This window comes from Candida margitis, assembly GCF_024628925.1.
Source record: "Candida margitis strain CBS 14175 chromosome Unknown scaffold67, whole genome shotgun sequence".
Classification (NCBI taxonomy): Eukaryota; Fungi; Ascomycota; class Pichiomycetes; order Serinales; family Debaryomycetaceae; genus Lodderomyces; species Lodderomyces margitis.
Window position 1 is genome coordinate 22,092 of NW_026261815.1, and position 27,566 is coordinate 49,657.

The following is a 27,566-nucleotide window of genomic DNA, read 5'->3' on the forward strand; positions in this document are numbered from 1 at the left end:
GGGAAAAGTTGTCGTCATAAACAAAACCGAAAAAAAATAAAAAAAGACAGACAAGTGCGTAGAGTTAAATCTCGGAACAATTTTTCAGTGACTAAAGACCCACTTAGATCATCATATTGCCATGTCGCAGCAACCTCAAGCCATAGATTTCGAAAAAATACGAAACTCCTCAGATGGGAGCTTGAAAGGAATGATGTCGGTTGGGTTCAAGGAAGTCATATTGAACAATCCATACTTTGCAGCAGGTGGTGGTTTAATGCTTCTAGGTACTAGTTTGGCCTTGGCAAGGCTGGGTATCGTGAAAAGTTCTGGATTCCTATATCGTCAAATGTTGGTGGATTTGGAAATACCCTCTAAGGATAAGTCGTACTTGTGGTTTTTAGAATGGATGTCGAAGCACAAATATAGGACGTCACGACACCTCTCTGTGGAAACCAATGTCATCACGCATGATAATGGAGCCATTACAACAAAGTTTTCACTTGTACCTGGACCGGGAAAACATCTTCTTAGATATAAAGGAGCATTTATCCTAGTAAACCGTGAACGATCGGGGAAATTATTAGACATGACTAGTGGAACACCGTTTGAGACTGTTACATTAACGACGCTATACCGAGATCGGAAATTGTTCAATGACTTGTTATACGAGGCAAAAAGTATGGCTTTGAAAGCACGGGAAGGAAAGACAGTCATATTCACGTCGTGGGGTCCTGAATGGAGACCTTTTGGTCAACCAAGATCAAAAAGATTGTTGGGCTCAGTCATATTAGATAAGGGAATAGCAGAAGGTGTTGTTGATGACGTTAGGGACTTTTTGACCAGCGGTGAATGGTATCACAGAAGAGGTATACCTTATAGAAGAGGCTATTTATTGTATGGGCCGCCTGGAAGTGGGAAAACTTCGTTCATACAAGCTCTTGCTGGCGAATTGGACTACAACATTTGCATTTTGAACATCTCTGAAAATTCCTTGACCGATGATCGATTGAATCATCTCATGAACCACATCCCAAATAGGTCGATCTTGTTGCTCGAGGATGTCGATGCAGCATTTAATAAGAGAGAACAGTCTACGGATCAAGGATACACAAGTGGGGTCACCTTTTCCGGACTCTTGAATGCGTTGGATGGTGTTGCCAGTGCCGAGGAGTGTATAACGTTTATGACGACGAATCACCCTGAACGGTTAGACCCAGCTTTGTTAAGGCCAGGCCGTGTTGACTACAAAGTATTGATTGGCAATGCTACTGAGTACCAAGTTAAAAGAATGTTTCTTAGATTCTATGAAAATGAGGAGGAGTTATGTGAAGAGTTCCTCAGTAAGTACAGAAAACTCAATTTGCATCATGTCAGCACTGCTCAATTGCAAGGCTTGTTTGTATATAATAAAAGGGATCCAAAAGCTGCCGTTGACATGATTGAAACACTAAGGGATCCAAACTCGGTATTTTAGACATATATAGACTGGGTAATTATGCTTTATACTTTTCTATTACCTCCTGCTTGGCGGCGCTTATTCTCTGTTCAGTTACCTCTCCTGGATCTCCCGGACCGACCCTTTTCTTGCTTGCCTCGGCCATAAATTCATTTATAAACGAAATGTGAAGTAGGTAAATTATCAAGTCATTGTTGTCATTTTGAAGCAGAAAATCGCCGCCCAAATCGGGACTCTTTGATGAATTTAACTTAGACTGTAGTAGTTTTCTAAATTTACTCTCGTTGTAAGTTTTGCCACTCTTTTCAACATTTGACATCTTTGGTGGAATATGTCCTGCTTGTGGTTTGGATCCTTTTGTTTCTTTTCTCAAAGCCAGCGATAATCAAAAAAAAAAAAAATACACAACCAACAGTTATTGTGTAACATGGAAATCTCACTAGCAAAATAGAGGCAAAAGAAAAAGAAGTTGGAGTAGAGAATTGTAACCAGCAATAGCAAGTGACTTTCATTTTACAAATCTCACCCCATCAATTGCAACAAACACTACCTAGTTTCACATCCAGTTTCTGCTAAATTAAACCCAGAGTGTTTCAATAGTAGCTTTCCACAGAAATGAGATTTACACCATTCTGTGCTGCATTGGCATTGTTCAACCTCGTGGCGCCGTTAAAATTTGACAACTCCGAGGAGCTCAAAAGGTCGTTATCTAAAGTCAAAAATCGGGGGTTGGTTAATAGATTTGAATTCAATCCAGATAAACTCCCCGACGTCTTTTTTGAACAAAAAGACAAGAATAAACCTGATAAAGATTGTCCCCCGTGCTTCAATTGCAATTTACCAAACTTTGAGTGCACCCAATTTTCCCAATGCAACACATTCACAGGTATGTGCGAGTGCCAGCCAGGATATGGGGGCTTGGACTGTTCTGAACCATTATGTGGGTCCCTCGCTGATGGAAACAACAAAAGGCCGACTAGGAAGAAGGGTGTTTGTGATTGCAAGCCGGGTTGGTCAGGCATCAATTGCAATTTATGTGAGCGCGACGATGTTTGTGATTCTTTTATGCCAGAGGGAGTTAAGGGAACATGTTATAAGGAAGGGATTATTGTCAACAATTTTCACCAAATGTGCAATGTCACCAATGAAAAAATTTTGGCTATACTAAAGGGAAAGATTCCACAGGCGACATTCGCATGCAACAAGACGTCAGAAAATTGTAATTTCCAATTCTGGATTGATCAAAAAGAATCATTTTACTGTGACTTGAATAAATGTGAATTGGACTATGATTTAGCTCAAAACACTACGCACTACAATTGTGAAAAAGTGGCTTGTAAATGCTTACCAGACAGAATGTTGTGTGGTGAGGCAGGATCAATTGACATTTCTGAATTCTTGACCGAAACTATAAAAGGTCCCGGCGATTTCACATGTGATGTGGCTAAGAAAACATGTAGATTCTCGGAGCCAAGCATGAATGATCTTATACAAAGTGTGTTTGGAGACCCTTATATTACGTTGCAATGTAAGTCTGGTGAATGTGTTCATAAAAGTGAGATTCCAGGATACAGCCAGCCTGATAGCCCCAAGCTTACCTTGGGTAACATTTTCCTGATAATTGGCGTCTTGTTGGTGTGTCTTTTATTTGCTGTTACAATTGTGAGGAATATTAACGAATCGGCTTTATTCAGAAAGAGCGATGGTTATGAACCACTTGCGGCCGATTCGACTATCATGATGAACCAAAACTTTGAGCCAACGTCCCTTTCCTTTGAAAATATTAGTTATACTGTTGGTGAAAAGGACGACACGCGGGTTTTAAACAACATTTTTGGTTTGGTAAAACCAAGAGAGTGTTTGGCTATAATGGGTGGGTCCGGTGCTGGTAAAACCACTTTGTTAGATATTCTTGCTGGAAAGAATAAAGATGGTAAAATTTCAGGCAACATATACGTCAATGGCAACGTCATTGATCTCAAGCATTACAAGGAAATTGTTGGGTTTGTAGACCAAGAAGACCATTTGATTCCAACATTGACAGTTTATGAAACTGTATTGAACAGTGCATTGTTGAGGCTTCCGAGAGACATGACCTTTGAGCAAAAGCAGGCAAGAGTTTTGGAGGTGCTCAACGAATTACGAATTATAGGCATCAAGGATCGTGTGATTGGCTCTAGCTTCAAGAGAGGTATTTCTGGTGGTGAAAAGCGAAGAGTCTCCATTGCATGTGAGCTAGTTACATCGCCATCCATTTTGTTTTTGGATGAGCCCACTTCTGGTTTAGATTCGTATAATGCGAGAAACGTTGTTGATTGCTTGGTCAAGCTTTCCAGAGATTATGATCGTACCATCGTATTTACAATTCATCAGCCAAGAAGCAACATTGTCTCATTGTTTGACAAATTGATCTTGTTAAGTGACGGTGATTTAATCTTCTCGGGTGACATGATCAAAGCAAACGACTTTTTTTCAAAGAATGGGTATAAATGTCCCTTGGGATACAACATCGCTGATTACTTGATTGATATCACTGTTGATCATAACAAGATTGTTAAAGTATCCAATGCTGATTCTAGTGTAGTTGCTGCTTCTTCATCTACTGGATTCGACGATGACGTTCATTCGGAGTTTTTGAAAAACAGAAGCTCGAGTCAGGTTGATACTACTAGGGAATGGGAGCATTTTGCTGTTCATCGTGATGAATACAATACTGATGTGATTGGCCATCGAGTCACTTCGAGTGGTGAAGAAGAGACCCTTTTGAGGTTGAGAAATAAACTACACTCCTTGTTTGTTGAGTCGTCTTTAGCTGGGGAACTACAATCGGAAATTAATGAAGGTAAAGAGAATCCGAAGGAGTTTGACTTAGACCGCCATGACATTAAAAAGGCAACCATACTTGGCCAGATTCTCATCCTTTCGTCTAGAACTTTCAAAAACCTTTACAGGAACCCAAGGCTATTATTGGCTCACTATGTGTTGTCCTTATTGGTTGGTTTATTCTGTGGATACCTTTACTACGACGTTAAAAATGATATCAGTGGATTTCAAAATAGATTGGGTTTCTTCTTTTTCCTTTTAGCCTTTTTCGGATTTAGTTCGCTTACTGGATTGCATTCATTTTCCACTGAGAGGATCATTTTTGTTCGAGAACGGGCCAATAATTACTACAGTCCGTTTAGTTATTACATTAGCAAGATCTTTTGCGATATTATTCCGTTGAGAGTGCTTCCACCTGTTTTGTTGATTAGCATTGCGTATCCACTTGTTGGCTTGACAATGGAACACAATGCGTTCTTGAAGTCGATTTTGGTACTAGTATTGTTCAATGTTGTAGTTGCAGTGGAGATGTTAATTGTGGGAATATTAGTTAAAGAGCCAGGAACATCTACCATGGTAGGAGTATTGTTATTATTGTTGTCATTGTTATTTGCTGGATTGTTTATCAACAGTGAGGACTTGAATGTGCAGATAAAGTGGTTGGAATGGATTTCAGTGTTCCATTACGCTTATGAGGCGTTAACCATTAACGAAGTCAAAGACTTGATATTAAGGGAGAAAAAGTACGGCTTGTCGATAGAAGTTCCTGGTGCTGTCATATTAAGCACGTTTGGATTTAATGTTGGAGCATTTTGGAGAGATGTTTCCTTCTTGGGTGGTTTAACTGCCATCTTTTTGGGAATGGGATACATCTTTTTGTATTTCTTCACGATTGAAAAGAGATAAGTTCATCTATAGAAGATTAAAAAAAATAAAACCTTTGAATAATTGCACATTCATCAACTATTAGAGTTTTTATTTGACACGATTTGGTTGTAAATTAATCTCTTTAGGTCGCCAACATCCAAATCCTTTTTTTCAACATCAAATGCAAACTCCTCCATGGGTATAGGTGAAGTCAGCGGTTCATCTAATGGATCGTGATAGCTACTCAAATAGGGGTGTTTCAACGCTTCTTTTGCTGTTAATCTTTTGCTAGGATCAAACACCAAAATTTTCTCTAATAAATCAATAGCCAGTGGGTTCACCTCCAAGTCTCGATTTTGATGCCTGATTCGCCTACACGGGTGGTTCGAACAGAAAGTGTGAAAGTTGATTCGTGACCTGACTGGTAAAGACTTGATAAATAACTTGGCTCTTTTGGATCTAATTACTTCCATATCTTCTTCCGAGGGTGTGCCCAACAATTCAAAGATCAAGGTTAATTGGTTCATGTAGTCTGATCCTGGAAACACGGCCTTGTAAGTCAACAACTCAAACAATATGCATCCAACTGACCACATGTCTATCGCAGTTGAGTAATGTGAGGCATTGAGTATAATTTCAGGTGCACGATACCATCTGGTGGCAACATATTCTGTCAATGATGAAATCTTATTGGTACGCATCCCAACCGAATCAAGTCTGGCTAAGCCAAAATCACAGATTTTTAAATCACAGTTTTCGTTAACCAATATGTTTGACGGCTTTAAGTCTCGGTGTATTACATTGGCACTGTGAATCAACTTCAATGCTTTCAATATTTGATAGATGAAAAACTGTACATGTTGGTCACTCAATACATGGGTCTGAATAATCTGGTGCAAGTCTCCAGGCATGTACTCCTGTATCAAATAAATTTCATTGAATGAGTTAAAATTTGTTGGCCTTTGAACATCATACAACTTGATTAAGTTTTCGTGTGAGTTGAACTTTTGCAACAACTTAATTTCACGAAGAGTCCTGAGACAAAATAAGGGCCGTTCAAACGGTTCAATCTTTTTTATTGCTACTTTGGTGTTTGTGGGTAAATGCACAGCCAACGCAACTATCCCGTAAGCTCCTTCTCCTATAATCTTGAGGACTTTGAAATTATGTGAAATATTAAACACGACTTTACGCAGTTGCGTTTGCAGTTGGGGTTTTACACTCTTTTGGATTGCTTCTTTAGTCTTGACTGAAGTTGTGCTCATAATTGACAGGTATGAAATTGGATGAAATTAATGTGTTCGAATGGATCAGCTTTATACTAATTCCTGAAGGCTATAAAATGATGAAACGTATAGTGTGGACAATACCAAAAGGTGAAACAGTGCAATTGAAGTGGTCTAATGAATTCATTGTACTTTGAAAACTTTGTTGTCAATTTGCTTCAGATGACCATTCTTTGGTATATATTTTGATTTTTCTTTTTGCAACTTTTGTTTCAGATTGAATTCAACTTAAAACAAAATTGTCTACCTTAAAACTTGGCGATGAAGACGTTTCATTCTGTTGAATTAGATGCTTATCTTGCTTGTTGAGTCCATCCCTTTAGTGCTTATGAAGGTGGATGCTTCAATTGCTAGCACGCTATTCCAAAAAGGCGAAATCAGGAAATCCCATAAATGGCCGATCAATTGTGCAAATTTTTGCTTTCTGTTCACTTTGGTGCATTTTTTTTTTGTCTACAATNAGGCGTACTGAAATAGCCACAACTTTCATCTCCAATAGTAATAGCTTATGCAGACTTACTTTGTTTTTTGGCACCAAAGTTGACACACTTGTCCTAGAATTATGATGCTTAAAACTTAGTAGCCTGTTCCATAAAGAAGCATTATGTAAATCGATTAATGTAATATAAGATCCAAGTAAAACTACACTTAATACAAGGGGGATATCAGTACTAACGTCTAAAATTGTTTAGCTTGAGATTCAACATCTGATTTTCTAACACCTTGCAAGGTCGACTGGTAGATCACCAGAACCATTGTCTTGGAATTGTCTATCATCTCATCACACAAAATGGAATGTCTTGCGAAGAGGGAGAAAGAAAAGAAAAAAAAAATAAAGATTAAATTTTTCATAATCCTTTATAATCAATTGCATGTTAAATAGACTTGCACCCCTTTCAAGAACCAACTTTATTATGCCAAAAAGGAACTCGAGGAGAAATAATAAGGGAAAGAACTTTTCCAGGCAAAACACTGGCAATGACAACCCAACATGGAAGGAAGTAGAGAGAGAAAATGATGTGTGGGAAGAATACTACAAAGCGATGAACATCATACCAGACAATGAGTGGAACGACTTTAAAAAAGCTTGTCAATCGAACCTTCCAATGACTTTCAGAATAACTGGAAGTAGAAAGCATGCTGAAGAGATTAGAAATATTTTCCTTGATAGACATTATAACAACTTGAAGGGGAAGGAATATGAAGGAGTTGATTTGACACCCAAAAACATTGAGTTTTACCCCGACAAATTAGGTTGGCAAATCGATGTCAGTAAGCAGGTTATCAAAAAGCAAAAGGATTTCGCCAAAACGCAAAGGTTTCTAGTTGTGGAGACAGAAGTGGGAAATATCAGCAGACAAGAAGCAGTGTCTATGATACCGCCATTGCTTTTAGATGTTCGTCCCGAGCATTACGTTTTAGATATGTGTGCAGCACCGGGCTCAAAAACAGCCCAGTTGATTGAAGCTTTGCATGCTAATGATGAGAAGCAATTGCCAACGGGGTTTGTCTTGGCAAATGACTCTGACTACAAGAGAAGCCACATGTTGGTTCATCAAGTCAAGAGATTGAATTCACCAAACTTTTTGGTCGTTAATCACGACGCTCAATTGTTTCCTCGTATTAGATTAAACGGGCACAAAGAGTATTTAAAATTTGACAGAATACTATGCGATGTCCCTTGTTCAGGTGATGGGACAATGAGGAAAAACATCAACATCTGGAAGGATTTTAGAACCGGTAATGCTATCGGGTTGCACCCATTGCAGTACAACATTTTAAACAGGGGCTTGCAATTGTTGAAAAAGGGGGGTAGACTTGTGTACTCAACTTGCTCATTATCGCCCATAGAAAATGAAGCTATAGTTGCAGAAGCTTTAAGAAAATGGGGAAACAAAATAAAACTAGTTGATGTGTCAAATGAGCTTCCTGGTTTGAAAAGACGCCCAGGTATTTCCGACTGGCCAGTTTTTGGCAAAGATATGAAGCTAAAGAACAAGGGAGACGATGGGCTTGTTGATTCATTGTTTCCACCAACAAAGGAAGAAGCTGAAACATTTGGTTTGGACAAATGTGTTAGGGTTTACCCACATTTGCAGAATACAGGTGGTTTTTTCATTACTGTTTTTGAAAAAGTCGATCCAGAATCTAACAAGAGACAAGCTGAAGAAAGCGATGAAGAAGAGCAGGAGTCAAAAAAACAAAAAGTGGAGCCATCCGGTGAGGAAGAGGCAGTGTCGGCTGATTCAGATAAAACTATTCAGGACAAAGAATTAACCGCCTCTGTTACAGAATCGAGGCCAGTTGAAAAGAAACTGAGATTACCGAGGGATGCAAACGAGGAACCATTTGTGTTTCTTGATCCTACCAATGAAGAGTTGACCAAATGCTATCCGTTTTACGACTTTTCCTCCACATTCCCCAAAGACTGTGCTCTTGTGAGAAATGCAACGGGTGAAGCTTTGAGAACTATATACTATGTGTCACCTATCATCAAGGAGATTCTTACCGTAGACGATCAAAAATTGAAGTTGGTCCATGGTGGTATTAAGTTATTTGTTGCTCAAAGAAATGACGTCGGTATATGCCCATGGAGAGTGCAAACCGAGGCCTTGCATACGATTGAACATTATATAGGAACAAAAAGACATTTAACCTGCAACTTGGAGCTTTTGAAATTTTTATTTGTTAATGCATTCCCCAAAGTGGAGGACTTGAAGGAATCAGGTTTGGATGAAGAATTTTCCAAGAAATTGGATGTCTTAGAAGAGGGCTGCTTGTTTTTGACCGTTAAGCGTGGTGATGGTTTGGAAGATTTGTTCTTACCTCTTTGGAAAGGAAGATCTAATGTCAACTTGATGGTGAGTAAGAAGGATACGCATGAGCTACTTTACCGTGTTTTTGATATCGAGACGAGTGCAAAGGATGAAGGCAAGGAAAGGATTTATCAAGAGAAAGTGGAGGCTGCAAAGAAGGCTAGGACAGAAGGTACACCCCAGTCGGAAAAGCTAGAAGAATTGGTAGTAGATACAGCTGAAGGAGAGTCATCTAAAGATGAAGGAGGAGAGATCACAGAGGTTGAGAAGTAATTACTGAGTAATATATCATGTAGCTAATAGCACGTATTTAACTTGATTATCTTTGTTATTTTTCACCTTGGTTATCATCCAGTCCTTCTCTATCACTAGCTCGTACGAAATCATCTTCACTCGATGAACCTCTTGGTGACTCATCTGTGCTGGTTGCGTCGTTTTCAATATCTCCGTCGCTCTGTGATTCATCTCTTTGTAAAAACATTCGACAGGTGTCTTTTGTGACAAATTCATCAACCCAACTTTCAAGCATAATACCCATACTCAATAATGCTGTCTCGTCCATACACTCCAAGAATTTGTTTCTATCTGACTTTGTTCTCATATCTTTAGTGTACTTTTTCGCTACAAAATAATGAATACACTTCAACAATTCTGACAGCGGAAGCAATTTGTTCCCCAGAGAGTTTTTAGGATCAGCAATGGGTATCTTTAATTTTCCTGGTTTCATCATATCTAGAATCTCATCCGGTGGAATAGTCCTCCCTCGTGCTCTCAACACTTTATCCAAGTCCTTTGCGTTCTTATCTATAACTAGTTTAAGCCCTCCTTGTTTTGGGATTAGTTTGTGTGGTGTTTCATTCTGCACAATGTATCTTCGATTAACTAGTCGCAGTTCGTGATAATCACCATTACATGCTTCGTAAATGTTCGATTCATTAAGAACCTTTTTTTTGGATTCTGATATATTCATTGGATCTGGAGGGAAGAATTACTTCTGAGATGAGCCTTATAGGCTACCTCTTATTTATTTTTTTGGTAGCGGGACTGGGATTGGGGGGTGTGGTAGTGCGAAACGTAAACAAAACGGAATTCTAGCAGTTCCAGTTCCAGGCAACGAAATCATTCCCAGTGATGGTCGATTTAGGGTTGATAAGCAAGCATTACGAGCTACGAGAGAAGGTTTCCAGTGTACTTCAGGAAGATGACGAGAGGAAAAATTTAATAAAGTTGTCAATATTACGACTAGCGATATTGAAGCAAGGCGATGAAACGCGAATCAAGAAACTGACAAGAGGAAGCTCTAAGAAAGCAGCTGCCGCCAAATCACCAACCAAGGATTATGAAATAGAGCTTAATAAACTAAAGCAGGAATTCTCCACCAAACTGAAACTACAAGACGCAAAACTTCAATCGCTAAAGCAAGAGAATGAACGATTAAAAGACCAAGTGAAGAAGTTACATTCAGACAGTTCCTCGTCTAGTACGAGCATTTTCCAAACAAGAAAGCGAGTACTACCAAGTCATCGGTCTATATTCAGTCCAGAAAAGTCCATTTTGGTGTCAAGTAAAGCAGCAACATTCAGACACTCGTTTCCCACCATATTTGATGATGAGCTAATCACACCAATCAAGAAGATACCCGAAACAAAGCTTGCCAGTGATGTGATGAAATCAGGCTCTACTTTTTCACCCTCAAAGGATTCAAAATTGCAAGAAACGCGTGTGTTTGTAGATGGCTTAGTAAACCACAGTGCCACATCTTCCCCTACAGGGAGTTCGAAATTTCGGTCGCCCACAAAATTCGTGAAAAACTTTGATAATGAAAACAGCAACGACGAACAGCTGACTCATAAGCGAAGCCCGTCTCCTGAATTCACTCCTAATCGGAGAAGAAGGGTTCTTCGTAGTACAGACTCGTCAGCTGTGAGTGATGAAAAATTGGAAAGTACTCCCTCGGCAACTAATGGAAATGAAACTGTTGAGCATTCGGGGTCGCCCATCAGAGCTAAAAGAAAAATCAAGAAGGTGAAGAAAAAAAAGACTTTGGAATTACCGAGTCTGGGACTAATCAAAAGTGAAAAATTGAAGATGGCGTTTCCTGAAGTTGACGATGATAATTTGAATACACTTGCAAAGTATGAAGATGCCCATTTTGAGGAAAATGATGCTGCTCCTGATACCTCTAGTAATCCACTAAAAAGGAAGATGGACGTCACCGAACAAGTTTTGGATCCCGAGCCTCCAAAGAAAAAACGTAACGTATTCACAATTGATTGAACAGACGATTTGTATTATGCTATAGACCAATGTACAATTTTGTATTATGTATTAAAGAATCTGCTCCTATAGTGTTGGCTCTAAGCTTAAATGCGGCTTCGCTTTTAAGAATTGATTTACTCGCGCGAGATTTGTAAGACAAACAGAAAAGAGAGAACGAAAAAAAAAAAATTGTTATGTTCCACATTTCTAAAACATATTTGATGGCAAATAATTAGTCCTCCATTAGTTACAAGGGGGTTAGAGCTTGGTTAAAAAAAAAAAAACACGAGCTTATACAACTGTCTAAAAGGACCCATTAATAGAAAGGGAGAAACTCCACCCCATTTTTGCAAGATGTTAAGGTTGAACAAGTGTAATAGAGTGTTTCACATTGGAAACAGTTCGTGCATACGATCTTGTATCATCACAAATTCAACTCGATTTGCCTCAACGGCGACAAATTCACGGCCAGATTTAGTATCATCCAGATCCCTGTCAAGTACGATTTTCCCATCGGCAGCATTTCCCAATCCATTCTCGCATCCTGAGTTATTCGACACTTCATTATTACTCGATAAGCTGGATAAATCCGATCTGACACCGAAAGAAAGAAAGTCACCAACCAAACCTGACCAAAAACCAGCAAATCCGGAAAAGAAGGATCGTGAAAAGAAAGATATAGAAAAGAAGGATGATAAGAAGGATATTAAGGATGAAACTGTTGAAATCAAGGAGAGCATAAATCCAAACTCGCCGGTGTCGGCGACAAGTGGGAGTGCCAGTAGTGTGTCAAACATCAACAATGATGGCAACAACAACAACAACGACAATGATGGTAACAATGGTGATGATGGCTCGAAAGGGGAGAAGCCATTGGTTAACACTAAGACTGGGTTGTACACGCCGTTCTTGGCCATACCGATGAAAGATCGTCCTTGTTTGCCTGGTAGATATTGTACAATCACTGTCACTGATCCAGAAGTCATAAGATGTTTGCAAGAGGTTGTAGAAACCAAAGAGCCTTACTTTGTTCTCTTCCATGTTCGTGACCCCAATGACCCTGATGCACATATTGACATTATCAAAAACAAGGAATTTGTCCATGAAATTGGTACATTATGTCAAATTGCAAAAGTTACACCATTGGATTCCAGTCACGTTCATATACTAGCATATCCCCATCGGAGAGTTAAATTGGTTGATTTAAGTACGCCGAAAGTCAAAAGTGAAAATATCGAACAACAGCATGATAATTTCCCAACTGCGTACCTCAAAAAATATGGAATTTCGTACGCCGCCGTTCAACCAGTTGAAGATGTACCTTTTGAAAAAAATGATGTTGAAATACAAGCCTTAGTTGAAAGCATTAAAAGCTTGTGTGCTGGATTTTCGCCCAATCCATTGGCTGCAGAAAGCGGTAGAAAGGTTTTAAACAACCCTTCAATGCTTGCTGACTACGTTGGTGGTTCGGTTTGTGGTGATGCTAAACAAATACAAGAAATAATGGATAGCTTAGACGTGCAAAAGAGATTGGAAAAGACTCTTGAGTTATTGAAAGTTGAAGTTGATGCTGATGAAATTAAACGCAAGGCGCATATCAATATGAGAGAAAGAACAGAGAAGCAATATGCCCAAATGTTGATCAAAGAGTATACCAAAGAATTACTTAAAGCTGCAGGTATTGGCGAAAATTCTAAAGCTGCTAAGTTTGATGAGCGAATCAAGCATTTGAAAATGCCAGAAGAAGCTTTAGAAGCTTACAAGACCGAAAGAGCTAGATTGGGAACTCAAAGTGATATGGAGCTGAATGTAGTTGAGAGGTATCTCGATTGGCTTACTTCCATTCCTTTTGGAATCTACTCAAAGGACTCTTTTAATGTGAAGAAGGCAAGAAAGATTTTGGATAGAGACCATTATGGTTTAAAGGATGTCAAAGATAGAATTTTGGAATTCATCTCCGTGGGTAAAGTTTCTGGTAACGTCAATGGTAAGATTTTGTGTTTGGCTGGTCCTCCGGGTACTGGTAAGACATCTATTGCCAAATCTATAGCTGAATCCTTGGATAGAAAGTACACTAGAATTGCTGTTGGTGGTGTTCAAGATGTGCACGATGTCAAGGGACATAGGAGAACATATGTTGCATCTATCCCTGGTAGAATAATATCGGCTTTGGTTCAAGCCAAAACTTCCAACCCGTTGATGTTGATTGATGAAATTGATAAGTTGGACACCACTTCGCATGGGGGTGCAGCAAGAGCATTTTTGGAGATTTTAGATCCTGAGCAAAATAACTCGTTTGTTGATAACTTCATCGAAGTCAAGGTTGATTTGTCAAAGGTTTTGTTTGTTTGTACTGCAAACTACTTGGGTAATATTCCTGCACCTTTAAGAGATCGTATGGAGATCATTGAGGTGAATGGTTATACCAAACACGAAAAAATTGAAATTGCAACAAGGCATTTAATACCTGATGCTTGCAAGAAAGTTGGGTTGGAAGAAGGTCATGTTGACATTCCTAGAGAAACCATTTCGAGATTGATTGACAAGTATTGCCGTGAAAGTGGTTTAAGACATGTCAAGTCATTGATCAACCGAATTTTCAGCAAAGCTTCAATGAAGATTGTTGAACAAGTTGAGGAAAACCAACCGGAGGCAGAAGAGTCCGAGGAAATTGTTTTGAGTGCATCTGAATCTGTTACACCAAATCGACCTTCAGAAGCGGGAGCTGCTGCTGAATCTGACGACAAAAGGGCCACCCCTGCATCCAATTCAGAACAAGCCGTGGCAACAACGGATTCGGCAGAACTGAATGAAGCGAATAAAAACAAAGAATCGACTGAAAATAAGGATGAGAAAACTGAAGAGGAAAACATCAAGGAAGAAATTGTCAAATTGGATTTGCCAGAGGGCATCAAGATAGAAGTCACTCCTGAAAATTTAAAAGATTTTATTGGACCCGAAATTTACACCAAGGACAGAATCTATGAACAATTGAAACCAGGTGTGGCCACAGGGTTAGCTTACAACACTTCAGGTGATGGTGATGCTCTTTACATTGAATCTATTTTGACCGACTCCATCAGCTCCGATGTTGGAAATGGCGGTTTGCACGTTACTGGTTCATTGAAGGATGTCATGAAGGAATCGGCATCGATTGCTTACTCATTTGCCAAGCAATTCATGGTCAGAAAATACCCTGAGAACAAATTTTTTGAAGCAGCAAATATCCATGTGCACTGTCCTGGCGGTGCTATTCCTAAGGATGGGCCTTCAGCTGGTATTGCATTTACCTCATCGTTGATCTCCTTGGCATTAAATAGAGCATTGCCTAATGACACGGCAATGACGGGTGAAATAACCTTGACTGGAAGAGTGTTGGCTATTGGTGGATTAAGAGAAAAGACGTTGGGTGCAAAGAGAGCTGGTTATACCAAGATTATTTTCCCCAAGGACTGTGAGTACCAGTTGGAGGAAATTCCTGATGAGGTTAAAGAAGGGGTGACTTATATACCTATTGAATGGTATGGAGAGGTTTTTGAACATTTATTTGATGTTAGTGAGGAAGAAGGCAACTCGATGTGGAAAGAAGAGTTTGCCAAGAGAGATCAGAAGAAGAAGGAAAAGAAACAATAAATCCAACCAACCTTTTGTATATATAGTAAATGTGAAAGTAGAATTGAAAGTATATCATCATAATAAAAACTAGCCTTTTGTGTTTTAACCTAATGACCTGTCGTTCGCCGCCATGTCTTCAAAAAAGTTCTTTACCTCGTCTTCAGTAACAACTCTTCCCTGCTCGGCAAAGGGTTTGAAAAAGTCACGAAGTTTGGATTTTATCGCATTATATGCTTGAATACCTTCTATTGCTTGGTCCCTCGGTAAGGAATGGATAGCATCAACTGCCGACAGATCTGCATTAGATCCAGCTGTTGACCATGCGTCCTCCGATGCATCCTCAGGTGGTTTATACACAGGGTCGTTATCGTAAAGGTATGGGTTGTTCTGAAGGAATTGATACAAGCTTGACTCGTGGTCAAGTTTAGATATATTTTCTGTCAACTTCTTTTTGAAATGTTTGCCCAAGAATACTGAATAATGTGGATCTTCAAGGTGTTTGGTGTCACTCTCCTTCTTCACTCGTTTTTTATCTTGCGAAATCTCTTCCCTTTTCAAGGTGTTCCACTCTGTAACATTCTCGATGTCTTTGAATCGAGGCAATTTTTCTACAATGACACCAGGGAATTTTTGGTCCAATTGCATGAAAATATCACGAAATTTGGCAACACATCGCCAACAAATATATTCTTCAAATGAATTCAATCGAGGGAAGTATTGTAATCGTTTAATCATATCATCAGCGTCTTCTTCTTCGTCTGAGTCGTCGTCGCCCAGGGAGATCTCTGTCACTTCGTCAGCTTCGTTCTTTGCATCATGTTCTGTGTGTTTCTTCTGTGCATTATTAAGTGGCCCTGTATTCTTCGTATCGTTTTGCTCTTGAGTGGTCGTATGTCCGTCCTTTCCTCCCCGACTAGATTCTACCTTACTACCCTTCTCAATCATCTTTGACGATAACCCCATAATACACCTATCATGAAACCAATCTTCACCGCATTCAAATCCAAAGTAGCACTGTAGCATGTTTCCGGTTTCTTCCAAAGGGTCATATGGTTGTTTACAATCACAAAATGTGCCGTGGAAATTTTGGTTATAAACATTTGAACTACCGGGTATATCCTCTGCAGGAAGATCTACGTGGCTATGTTGTCGGCTACTTGGTCCAGACAGTAGACTTGGATTAGTAAGACCAGCTCTCCTCAAATTGCATGCTCCATTAGGAGTCTTTGCCATTCTTGTGGTTCCACAATCACATAAAAAGGATCGTTTTGTAAATAGTTCAACCAACTCGTGCTTTGAATGGCACTGTATGGAACATGAATAGCAAACACCAATTGGCTGATTATCATTCATTTTGGAACATGTCAAGCAAGCATATACTTGTTGTCTTAGTTCTCCCAATTCGTATGTACACTCGTTTGGATCAAAGGGCATCAATGTTCTAGCTTCTCTTTCCAATTGCTCCTGTTGGTTTATATAATCAACTGCTGTGAGTGAATCTTGCAGGCCATCCAATACATGTTCCTTGTTCGTCATTGTGGCGGTAGGCTATGCGAAAAACACTTGTTTAGCAAAAGGGGTTGTTTTCACTTCGAGAGACGCGCCTTAAACTTTTTGGTCGTTTGATTACTTTTCTTGAAGTTCCACACCAATACAAAGAATGATGTGTAGTATAACAGTGTTTCATTAGACGATACAACACCTACATGCTTATCTAGATCTGTGCCATCGACACTCCTAGTTGGGACTACTAATACTCTTTTTTGTGGATAGTAAAATCTAACAAAATTTTCATTCATTTTTAGTCCTAGTATACACATTTCATACATCAATATCCGACATATTCATCTTCAATCTGAAGCAATAATCTCCTTTACAACTTCATCATACCCCTCCTTATACTCATCGACCTTGTCTGCATTCTTTTTGCTCTTTCCTCCACCTGGAACAATCATGACACATGATGTTGGCCTCTTTGTAGCACCAGCACTTCCTAAATCTTCCTTCGAAGGTATAAACACATATGAAACAGCATTGTCCTCACACAATACGGGGATGTGTGATATGACATCAGCAGGACTTATGTCTCCAGCAATAACCACAAGACCCTTTTCTCCTTTTCTTAATGCCTTGACAACTTCTTTGACACCTCTTTTCACATGTTTGGCTTTGGATGCCTTCTTGACAGTTTTCAAAATTTTCTTGTTCAACTTCTTTGATGCCAATGGTTTGGCAAATGGTAACACTGCAGCCATTCTTTTTTCATAGTTGTCATCTCCAGATATCGTCTCTTCCGATTTGACCTTAGTTTCTTTAACCTTGGTTTCTTTGACTTTTCCGTCCTTTTTGCTTCCCATGTTGTCTCTGTGTGTGTTTGTGTGTATGTGTAAATGAAATGGGTGTCAACACTCTTTTGAAAAATTGATAAATAGCGATGGCCTTTTTCTTCAAAAGAAATGAAATTTTTTTTTTTTGTTCCTCCATTGTGTCTCTGTAATTTTGTTTGTGTCAAGATTCATAAAACACTTTGGCTATTGGAAACTTAATGAGTTAGTCTCAAACTACGCTGTTTAATAAGGAATAGATCAATTGCACACACCACAATGGCACACAATCAAGATAACAGACAAACGAGAAAACGCAGGAAGCCTTACCGCTCGTCTCGGCCAACTTCGAACTCCCACACAGCACCACCAGCACCACCATCATCTGCATCGTCAAGCTACCCAACTCCGCAAACCCACCCACTTGAACTAGGTCTATCAAACGAACCAATCATTGACAATACAACCAAAAGCTCGGTTGATGACACAAAAGTGATACACTTTTTATCAAAGCTAAAACCTCGTGGGTTTCAAACTGTCAGTGACGACCCATCACATATCACAATCATTGTCAGCTCCTTTGAAAGGAGCTTGGTCGACATTTCTACAGTCAAACAAGTCCTAACTGAAAAGTTTCAAATCGACGATGTGGTAACCACTGAAGGCCTACCAGGAACAATTGACGTTTTAGTTACAGTGTATGGACGAATGCTTAACATAGCTAAAGCCGTTGTTTTCCTCATATTTCAACTCAATACTAAAGTTAATAACTTACAAAAGGATGTTTTCACATTGAAATCGTCTACTTACAAAGCCCATTTATTATTGAAAAATGGAGAAGAAGTCCAAGGGATAAAGTACGTCGATATTGCTCATTTGTTTAGCTATGAATTCAACAAGGGGGCCTATGATGTCTTTGTGCAGGGTGATTTGACTTCGATTTTTAACTTCATTCTCCACTGCCTTGACAGGAAATGGAATCTAGAGACTAGTCTCATCAGGTTGGAACCAATGTTTGGTATACATTTGGACCAAGCATTAAAGCTGACATCAAGAGAAAATATAGATATCAAAAATAGAGCTCGAAATACCTTGCTACAATACTTGTATCCGGCACTGAGATACGAGAATATACAAAGTTAAATCTTTTTCTTTAATATGTTCTTCATTCAATGTATATTTTTTTTTGTAGATCTAGACACGAGTCACTACGGTATTCTTACCTTTCCGCGATATAGATGCAACTCTATCACCTAAACTCAAGGCCAACCCTTGCCCCTTGGATCTTATCCTAACATGTCCAATGATAGGACCATCGCTTTGCTTCTCAATACACAAGTTGGCCAATGCGTCTTCTCCAAATGTCGACCTTGAATACAAGTTTGCCGAAAGGAATTGACACTCTTCTCCGATCACAGCTCCTGGTGTCAAGCATTCCATATTTGTTCCCTTCATTAGCTCTTCAAGGTAATTCTTTAAGGTATCTATTGGGGATTTGATGGTGATCTTATTCTCCCACTCAAACTCGTTCCACATCTTACGGAATTGGCTTTCGGAACACATCGCTGGCTTGATGTAATCCATAATGTCAACATGAACATCGTTCAAAATGACGATTGTCGACTCGTCAGAGTGTTGTCCATCATATACAATGTTTCCGAAAATAACTCCTGTGTCAGCAGAAGTAACCTTGATTGTGGTTTGAATTTTGTAAAAACCGTGTGGGCCGATATTTGTAGTAGTAGGCTTATCAACAACTTTCAAGTCACCCAATGTTGCAAATTCCACGGAGAGATTACGCAATGTTGCAGTTGTCTGGTTAACCAAAAGAACGTCCAACACAACATCGTATTGGTGTACCTTGACAAAAGCCTCGGCGTAAATTGGATCAGAAAATCCAGTTAATTGTAAGATATGGTTCAATCTGGAAGACAAGTTTTCCTTCTTCAAATCGCTTCCTGAAGCTGCGGCAAGATCGTCAACCAACTTATTGCTCGACTTGTTATCCTTATCAAGTTGTCTAAACACAATAACATCATCGACTTGATCAGCATTTTCATGTAAATCTTTAGCCTCCTCTTCAGCCTTCTTGGCTTCAACATCAGTGATCTGGGCTTTGAATGCATCTTTGGTGTCTTCAAGGAAACTGGTAGTGATATCCTCAACATCTTTTTCATCATTCAAAATCCTGATGTAGGAGAATATTCTATCAGCTGAATCTTCGTCAATCTTTTTAGCAGCCAATGAACTCTCTCCTAATCTCAAGATGGAGACCATAATCAACAAGGCCTCTGCTTTCAAAGCGTTTAAGATTTTTTCTTGGGTTTTCGTTTTCTGCAAACGAAGTATCAATTTAACAAGTGTGGACGACAACACAGCACCAAGGTAAAAATCTCCCGCGAGCAACTGCTTTCTAATTGGTGTTTTGGTCTCGTCCTCAAATCCGTTACTAATATCAGCAGTCAAGGCAGATTCTGTGGCATATGTTCCATCGGGCAAAACTGTAGGTCCCTTCTTCTTGTGTGAGGAGTGCTCGTCTCCATCATTTTCCTCTGAATTTGCTGGTTCCTTTTGCTTCAACTCACTAGCCACTATGGGAACTTCACCAATGCTTGATCTAATGTATTTCCATGCATCTTGGATCAAGTGTTCATCCAATGCATATTCACCAATTACCCAAAAAGCACCTCTAAATACCTTACCACTCTTGACATTGGGCAATGCCAAAATAAGTCTCTTTACAATAGCATCTCTCAAATCAGGAAATTTTTCAACAACCTCTTTTACAAACGTAATAACCTCGTATGCTGAAGTTGAATTCAAATCTGCAATAGAGTCCAATAGCAAATCAATAACATTTGCCGCAACTTCAACAAATTTGATTGCCAATTGATGAATAGCATTGATTAATAGCTGTCTGTACTCCACATTCTTATCGTCGTTAGATGAGCTGGTAGCCTGCAATTCTTTCTTTAATAATTTTACCACATCCTCAACATTTCTCGAAGTAATGAATTCAAGAGTAACATCCAATGCCTTCTTTCTCACTGCTACATCTTGTGATGACAAAACTCTCAATATCTCCAATGACAAATCTTGCAAAATACCTGGGTGTTGTTTATTCAACTCCTTGATTCTCTCCAAAGTGATGATCTTGACGTTGTTGTCTGCCTCTTTATTGGCCAACTCGACAAATTTGGTACCGGCCAAGAGAATTGAACCTGAGTTTGAACTCAAACTGGTTAAGGCATTAGCAGCCTCGTACATTACCACATTGGACGAGCTTTCAACCATTTCAGTAACCAATTGGGCATATTGCTGTTTCAAAGCTGGGTTCAATAACGAATCCTTTTTAAAAAATTCGATAAAGCTCAATTGTAATAAGGAGTCCAATGTATCAATGACACTAATGTTGTCCTGGATATATTGCAAAGCAGCATTTCTATTCAAATCACCAAGACACACAAAGGCGTTCCTCTTACAAACAGAATCATTCTCTTCGTACAAGAAACGATAAATCAATTCATCGACATCTGGGCACAAATGGTCGCTGACCTTGTGAATTGACCAAAGTGCGAAAACGGCATTCTTACGAACGTAAGCGTGTCTATGTTCAAGACACTGACGAACATTAGGAACCAACGTTTCCAACAATTCTGGTTCCTTCAATTTGGTCAAGTATCTCAATGTGATACCTCTGATATATTCGTTGGGGTGTTGCAAATCACGTTGTATAGCATTACAAACAAGAATCATCTCATGTCTCATTTTGCCCGAACTGTCAACTTTGGGACAAACTTCCCAATAGTGATACAACAATCTCTTCAATTCTTTATTTTTCGAAGGCATGATAAATCTGATAATGTGCATCAAAAGGTCAGGCAAAGGATCACCGTTGAGTATAGTGATTATGATTTTCTTCATGGTGTCAACTTTTGCATCGTCCTTTCCCTTCTCCAACAAGTTCTTGTATTCATTGACGGAGACTTTACTAGCCGTATTAGGCTCATAAATCAACGTGTACCCACTTTCACTCATGTTCTCAGGTGATTTTTGTTTCAATTGATGCAAGTTTGAATGTAAGTCCTGTGAGAGATCCAAATACAATAAAAAAAAAATTCAAATTGTTTGTTATTGACGTGTTGGTTGGTTCGTCGGTGAAAGAAAAAATGTGAAGAAAAAAAATTACACTGATTTTTGAACACAAAGACACTACATTAATATACAAATACAATTAGCTTTAATCATTAGAAAGATAAACTTTTATTATATACTACTCGGTATCACTATCATTATCAGGATTGGCAAGAACCAATCTTGGACGGTCATTTTCTTCATAGTCATCATACTTTTCCTGTTTTCCATAGGAATCATAAGAGTTGAATCCATTGAGACTGGATCCATTATGCAGAGCACCTGGACTCTCTGCACTGCTCTTGTCCTCCGATTCTTCATCAATATCACCATACTTATATCCACGATGCTGGTAGTAGCCAGTAATCTTGTCTGACAAACTTCCAGATGATTCACTCGACACAATTGAATCTGTCCTATGGAGACTTGCTTCATTGGTATTGCCCTTTGTACTTCCTGTGGCACTACTAACAATACTTTGAGTGTCCCCTGTAAGCACAGACCCATCGGTGGTAGTTCTCTTTAACGAATTTTCCCGAGAGGCCTTTGTACTAACGGATTGGTTACGAGAACTAAAAGTATTGGCAACAGATGGATTTGTTGTAGTAGTGGTCCTTGTAAGCCCAATGCCAACATAGCCATCATCGCCTTCATCAATCTCTGCTGCTAATAGTCTTGGTTTCAAATGTCCATGTTTCAACTCAACACCACTAGTCTTTTTACGAGAATTACTTCCACTAAGGTTTCCAGCAAGTCGCTTGTATTTCCCATTGGAGTTCTCCTTGGTTGCGGTTTTGTCTACTGGCAATATACCAACAGGTAATTTCCACCTTGATGGGCCCAGCTCATTAAATGCAGTTCCTGCACTTCTTCGTATGGCTAAAACATAGTTTGATCTTTCACCTTCGCCCGGCTTCAAACTTAACGATCTTTTTAAGCTAGCGAGATTAACGTTTTTGTAAGAGTTGGAGCTCTTTATAGAGCCCACAGAACTTGAATTTCGGTGAAAGTTGCGGTGCGTGTTCAGTGTATTGTAGCTTTTCATCGAGTTTGCGTGAGAAAAGGAAAATCCTGATGTGTCAGTTGAGGTATGTTGCAAGGCAGATTGTGGAGGCTGACGGGGCTGAGGTGGGTGGTTAGCTTGCTGCATTCCTTGCGCCCGTTGTAGAGATTGCAGTTGCTGATGAATTGAATGTGTGGGTGACTGATTAGGTAGGGCGGATGACGGTATTCTCGATGTGTTAGTCGATGACCTCGATACTGGTGAACGGACACTCTGTGTAGTAGTAGACACCGGCATTGTATCAGAAGATGGATTTGTTGAGGTTTCATATTGCGCCTTTTGTCTACTGGGAGATGTGGATGAATAAACGGATGATTGTGAAGATATGGGGGCATCGAAGGCGTTGCGTTGTTCCGATAATTGTTTACTTAACGTCATTTCAAATGGATTGACTTGCTCTAGACCACGAGTATCCATCATGTAGTTTTGTATGATTTGAGGAGAGTTCTCCAAAGAATCCGCTGGTGTGCGAGTAGGTGACTCCGATGGAGAGTCCAAAAAGGAGTCTATCGGGTATGGAGTTTGTTGGGTATGCATCTGTGATCCTTCCACTGTTTCCTCTAGTTGATCAAAAGCTTTTGATCTATTCAAATTCAACTCATGCACGAAATCGGGGTGTGATTCGTCATATTCACGATCAAAGTAAACACTATCGCTGATTGATCTACCGTCAGTTGGAGTGTATCTAATCTCGCTGCTATCCGATTTATCAAGCTGTAGAAAATGGTCAATCTCGGATTCCAAATCACCAAGGATATCTGCCGTAATTCCAGTTCCTATTTTATCCAGATGGGAATTTATTGTCCGTGATAATGATCTAGCACTTCCACTAGTCCTGTCAGACTTTTGGTCATTAACTGCAAAATCAAAGGAGTCCAAATCGCTAGGTGGCTTTCTCCTCAAAGATTGTGGTTTCGGGCTTGTGGAGTTGGCGCTAGTTGAAGGATGTAGCGAGTTGAATGGATATAGGCTGGGTTTTGTTTCCTCTTCTTGATGCAACGAGGACACATTGGGACCATAGAGGGTGCTCCTTGTTTGGTGATCATAAGTTTCAGGATTGCTCTTTCCAGAGATCATTTCATGGTCCGGTTGTGTAATGTTTACTTGTGGATGCGGTACATGAGACCCAGCAAGTGCGGAGTGTTGGGTGCCACTAGGTACATTTGCTCTCAATGTGCTAGCAGAAGATTTTGAATGTAAGGAGTGGACACCATGGTTGGTTGGATGTAGTGACGAGTTTAGGGTAGCTGAGCTAGAGCGATTATTCAAGTGGGGTTTACTAAGCGGCCGTGGCTTGGGAGATTGTGACGGGGACGGTGAAATGCCTCGTGTCGAATTTCCATGTGGCTTTTTATCATTAGGCGAGCCATGGCCCTGGTTGAATATGGACGACAACTTTGATCCAAAACCTCTCTTTTCTGACATGGTTGGGTCGATGATTAGATGTTTCTTTTTCTTTTTTTGATTTATATCTGATGCATCGGGATCCCTTTTTGCGAGGCAATGCAGTCTTCTTTTAGGGCTCTTTCGTTTCTCTGGTATTCCACTACTAGGTTCCGATTATGAATGATTTCAGTTGCCAAAAAAGGATGTCTTTTAAATATTGTAACTTGGATCTAGAATTGGTTTGTCCTTTGGTGCGTGTGGTAATTTAATTTTTTTTTTTTTATTTTTTTTCGTCTCTTGTTTTGTTTCGCTTATGAATTTTTAATGTCGTGTCGTACAACCGAATTCAATGAAAAGATTCTTAGTTAGCACAACAGGTCAACCAGTTGTGACACATTTAGACTAAATAATCAATGAATGAGAATATTGGGTACCCTGATAAGAAGAAAGTACTGCACCACCACTCGATACTGAAAAACAACAAGTTGAATGATTTGAAATCAATCAAGTTTTTCAATTTATACAACCAACAAGTTGACGAACTGGGACAGACTAGTCCTCACAAGAGATTTGGCAGAAGGCGAAGCACACTCACCACCATTCCTACTATATCCGATGTATTAGAAAACGAGTACAATGATTTACGGAAACTAATAAAGTTTTCTAAAGAGCGAATACTAGATACCTTGATCACGATTCATTTGACGAAGTCTGACACTGTCTTATACGTTAGTGATGTATCGTATGGAGATGCTGATCCTCAATTCACAATACAACTAAGCCATGTGCCTGCTCCCATTCATAAATGTGTTATTAAACTATGGTCTGGAAGTAATAATCAATGGAGTCTTCTTTGTAGGTACAAGGTTGATCTAAACAAGTTAAAGAGGGAGAGTGAAGTATTGGATGACGATGCGTTTGACATGTTCAAGGACAATGCGATTTGCATGAAGTTGAGCTGTGGATGGTATACTTTTCCAGACATGCTTGTGGCGAGGAACCTGGCCCTAGAACATAGCACTGAGCCCAAATTGAAAGCAATCAATTCGTACACTTTTGATCAACTTCGATCTATTAACAACATCACCAAATCAATCAAGGAACTTGATGTTTCCAAAATCAAGTTGAAGCAACAGATTCACAAGTACATTCAAGACATAGATTATAATAATGCGAATAACATTTCTGCACTTTTAGACGAATTGAATTACAAATGCAACGCATTGGAACAAGACATCAAGAAAGTAAAGGCAGGTAATGAAGCGATAAAAAGTCAGATATACAATGTTAATCAGAAGACCGATGATGCCAACGAATTGCAATCACGCTTTGAGAACCTACGTGAATTGGTCAAGGACAAATTCGGAATATATGATCACGAAATTGAGTATGTGAAGAAGAGTCGAAATGATGTTAAAAATGACATCAAACAACGATTAAAGGACTACGTTTCCATAATAACTGAAATAATACCTATTCGTGACATATCCTTCTCATGTTTTTCAATACTTGGATTCGAATTCCCCCACAATTTGAAAAGCTTAAAGGAAATCTGCTATTACAATGCAAGTGGGTTGAAGAATTCCTACTACGAGCCTAGTTTTGATTCCGAATCTCAATGGCATGAGTTTACAATTTCACAAGTCAATGCATGTCTATCGTTGATTGTCCAATTGCTCTCAGTTTTATCCGACATAACGCAAACGCCGCTTTTGTACAAAATGGTTCTTTTCGGTAGTCAAAGCTTTATCATCGATGAGAGCAAAATTTATCCCATAGCTGGGAAAAATCCGTTAGTCGCTACTCCACCATACAAATTCCCATTGTATTTTGACTCAAAAGACGTCAATAATGAAAAAGTATTGACAAGCCAAGGGTCAATAATCATGAATCAAGAGTTTGAATATGGGTTAAAGTTGTTGAGTCGGAATATCTCACGATTGATAAATTATGTAAAAGAGGATATTTATGACGATTCGAGTTCAGAAGCTATCCCAAGTGATTGTCAGGATAACTTTTTGTGGAACTTGAAATACTTGGAACTCTTGATAACCGCTTAATTAGACTAAACGCTATAAAAGGCTGCAAGGTATATATATATATATATATATATATATACCTGCTTTTTAAATAATTGCAAACTCGTGGTATCAAAAATTAAGTATGAGTTTTGCTTCGCCTTGCTTCTCTCTCTCTTTATCCTTATAGCATTGCAACGGCTAATCCTCCAAGCACGGCACCAAATGGGGCAGTTAACCCAGGTGCTAATCCTGAACGGGTTTTTGCTTCTGCTTCAGAAGCAGATTTTGCTGCAGCAACGGCAGCTTTAGATGAATCAACAGTATTTTGAGGGTCGTATGATGTTGTCGAAGCAGCTGAAGCCTTTCCTGAATTGTCAGATGCTGAGGTGCTCGAAGCGGCACTGCCCTTTGACTGAGATGTGCTGTCACTACTTTCATCACTTCCACCAGAAGAGCTTGACCCGCTTGATCCTCCTGATCCGCCACTACCACCGGCAGCCGATTCTATCCTCGTGTACCAAGGGATATTTGTGGCGTAACTCTCTAATTCGCCAATGTTTAAATTATTGTTATCCAATAACGTTGTGTAGGAAGTGTCAGTGTATGTTAATACTTGGGTAGCCAATGTTGACAATACACCAGGTACATCGTCAGCAGTACCAAAAAACTTTATATAGTCAGTTCTATGCTCCTGGTAGTCACCGACCAATGCTGTTAAAAACTGAACGTCAGATTGATCTGCAGCAAACGCTGTCGATATGATAGTAGCAAGTGTTGTGATTAATGTGTGTGAAAACTTCATTGTTAGATGCGGAAATGGAGTATATTTAGGCTTGATCTATCGCTGGTGAGATAAAGTGTATTTGGATATTATTATATATGTAATTTGATGTCAGCAACTAGGCAGGTATGATGTGACTTTTGAAAAAGAACTGAAACGCTGAAAGAAAGTATCGCTACTGATAAAAAGAAAGCTTTTTGAAATGATGGAAAGGATGGGTTTGATCTATCTAATGAGATTGTGGGGAGACGTCTTTTATATTTATTTAAAGCAGATGCCTTTGATTTTTCGATGTAATGATTAAATCATTACTTCCTAATTAGGAAATTCACAAAAAAATAAAAGAACACAATAAAGAGATCCACTAACAAAATTTCCTAACAGAGAAGAATCAAATTAATCACCAAACCCTTGTTCAATTGTTATACACGCACACGCACACACTTGGTAAATGCTTATAGGCCAAAGTTAAGAAGGGCTATGCTTTAATTGAAAGGAGGTCACACGACATCAGTAGTGACTAATTTAAGAGATTGTAAAGAATGTTGTTACTACAAATGGAAAATCTCTCTATTTAGTGTGAGTGCGGATTTTAAAGAATGAGTATGTGTTAGTTAGCAAAAGGTATTTAGGAGCGGGGATGTTTACTATTGATTGTATCAGGCAAGATGCTAGGAAGGTGAAATATGAGTGATCCTGAGCTGAAGTTGTTCATTGTCACGTACACAGCATATGACTTGCACACGGCTAGGT

At 39.3% G+C, this 27,566-nt stretch overlaps 13 protein-coding genes and 1 pseudogene across 14 annotated transcripts; 7 read left to right on the forward strand and 7 right to left on the reverse strand. All coding sequences in view use genetic code 12, as the record gives it.

The window, feature by feature from the left end:
• Positions 1-121: 121 nt before the first annotated feature.
• On the forward strand, positions 122-1,456 carry CANMA_003027 (bifunctional AAA family ATPase chaperone/translocase; the record flags this gene model as incomplete). The annotated part of the gene is made up of 1 exon (XM_051815162.1): positions 122-1,456. The coding sequence occupies one exon, from the start codon at positions 122-124 to the stop codon at positions 1,454-1,456; it is 1,335 nt and encodes a 444-aa protein (XP_051671358.1).
• A 597-nt stretch (positions 1,457-2,053) lies between these two features.
• On the forward strand, positions 2,054-5,167 carry ADP1 (putative ATP-dependent permease; the record flags this gene model as incomplete). The annotated part of the gene is made up of 1 exon (XM_051815163.1): positions 2,054-5,167. The coding sequence occupies one exon, from the start codon at positions 2,054-2,056 to the stop codon at positions 5,165-5,167; it is 3,114 nt and encodes a 1,037-aa protein (XP_051671359.1).
• A 53-nt stretch (positions 5,168-5,220) lies between these two features.
• CEK2 (Cek2p) lies at positions 5,221-6,393 on the reverse strand (the record flags this gene model as incomplete). The annotated part of the gene is made up of 1 exon (XM_051815164.1): positions 5,221-6,393. One exon carries the CDS (start codon positions 6,391-6,393, stop codon positions 5,221-5,223), a length of 1,173 nt encoding a protein of 390 aa, XP_051671360.1.
• An 893-nt stretch (positions 6,394-7,286) lies between these two features.
• Positions 7,287-9,503, forward strand: CANMA_003030 (tRNA (cytosine-5-)-methyltransferase; the record flags this gene model as incomplete). The annotated part of the gene is made up of 1 exon (XM_051815165.1): positions 7,287-9,503. The coding sequence occupies one exon, from the start codon at positions 7,287-7,289 to the stop codon at positions 9,501-9,503; it is 2,217 nt and encodes a 738-aa protein (XP_051671361.1).
• A 55-nt stretch (positions 9,504-9,558) lies between these two features.
• CANMA_003031 (uncharacterized protein) lies at positions 9,559-10,200 on the reverse strand (the record flags this gene model as incomplete). The annotated part of the gene is made up of 1 exon (XM_051815166.1): positions 9,559-10,200. The coding sequence occupies one exon, from the start codon at positions 10,198-10,200 to the stop codon at positions 9,559-9,561; it is 642 nt and encodes a 213-aa protein (XP_051671362.1).
• Positions 10,201-10,361: 161 nt separating this feature from the next.
• Positions 10,362-11,507, forward strand: CANMA_003032 (uncharacterized protein; the record flags this gene model as incomplete). The annotated part of the gene is made up of 1 exon (XM_051815167.1): positions 10,362-11,507. One exon carries the CDS (start codon positions 10,362-10,364, stop codon positions 11,505-11,507), a length of 1,146 nt encoding a protein of 381 aa, XP_051671363.1.
• A 336-nt stretch (positions 11,508-11,843) lies between these two features.
• PIM1 (ATP-dependent Lon protease) lies at positions 11,844-15,122 on the forward strand (the record flags this gene model as incomplete). The annotated part of the gene is made up of 1 exon (XM_051815168.1): positions 11,844-15,122. One exon carries the CDS (start codon positions 11,844-11,846, stop codon positions 15,120-15,122), a length of 3,279 nt encoding a protein of 1,092 aa, XP_051671364.1.
• An 84-nt stretch (positions 15,123-15,206) lies between these two features.
• Positions 15,207-16,640, reverse strand: CANMA_003034 (uncharacterized protein; the record flags this gene model as incomplete). Its single annotated transcript, XM_051815169.1, has 1 exon — positions 15,207-16,640. One exon carries the CDS (start codon positions 16,638-16,640, stop codon positions 15,207-15,209), a length of 1,434 nt encoding a protein of 477 aa, XP_051671365.1.
• A 314-nt stretch (positions 16,641-16,954) lies between these two features.
• Positions 16,955-17,461, reverse strand: NHP2 (snoRNA-binding protein; the record flags this gene model as incomplete). The annotated part of the gene is made up of 1 exon (XM_051815170.1): positions 16,955-17,461. One exon carries the CDS (start codon positions 17,459-17,461, stop codon positions 16,955-16,957), a length of 507 nt encoding a protein of 168 aa, XP_051671366.1.
• A 246-nt stretch (positions 17,462-17,707) lies between these two features.
• CANMA_003036 (uncharacterized protein) lies at positions 17,708-18,571 on the forward strand (the record flags this gene model as incomplete). Its single annotated transcript, XM_051815172.1, has 1 exon — positions 17,708-18,571. One exon carries the CDS (start codon positions 17,708-17,710, stop codon positions 18,569-18,571), a length of 864 nt encoding a protein of 287 aa, XP_051671367.1.
• Positions 18,572-18,622: 51 nt separating this feature from the next.
• Positions 18,623-21,466, reverse strand: CANMA_003037 (annotated as a pseudogene). Its single transcript has one exon. A coding segment is annotated over exon 1 (2,844 nt).
• Positions 21,467-21,701: 235 nt separating this feature from the next.
• CANMA_003038 (uncharacterized protein) lies at positions 21,702-24,050 on the reverse strand (the record flags this gene model as incomplete). Its single annotated transcript, XM_051815173.1, has 1 exon — positions 21,702-24,050. One exon carries the CDS (start codon positions 24,048-24,050, stop codon positions 21,702-21,704), a length of 2,349 nt encoding a protein of 782 aa, XP_051671368.1.
• A 374-nt stretch (positions 24,051-24,424) lies between these two features.
• On the forward strand, positions 24,425-26,071 carry CANMA_003039 (uncharacterized protein; the record flags this gene model as incomplete). The annotated part of the gene is made up of 1 exon (XM_051815174.1): positions 24,425-26,071. The coding sequence occupies one exon, from the start codon at positions 24,425-24,427 to the stop codon at positions 26,069-26,071; it is 1,647 nt and encodes a 548-aa protein (XP_051671369.1).
• Positions 26,072-26,213: 142 nt separating this feature from the next.
• Positions 26,214-26,834, reverse strand: RBR2 (putative lipase; the record flags this gene model as incomplete). Its single annotated transcript, XM_051815175.1, has 1 exon — positions 26,214-26,834. The coding sequence occupies one exon, from the start codon at positions 26,832-26,834 to the stop codon at positions 26,214-26,216; it is 621 nt and encodes a 206-aa protein (XP_051671370.1).
• Positions 26,835-27,566: the final 732 nt, after the last annotated feature.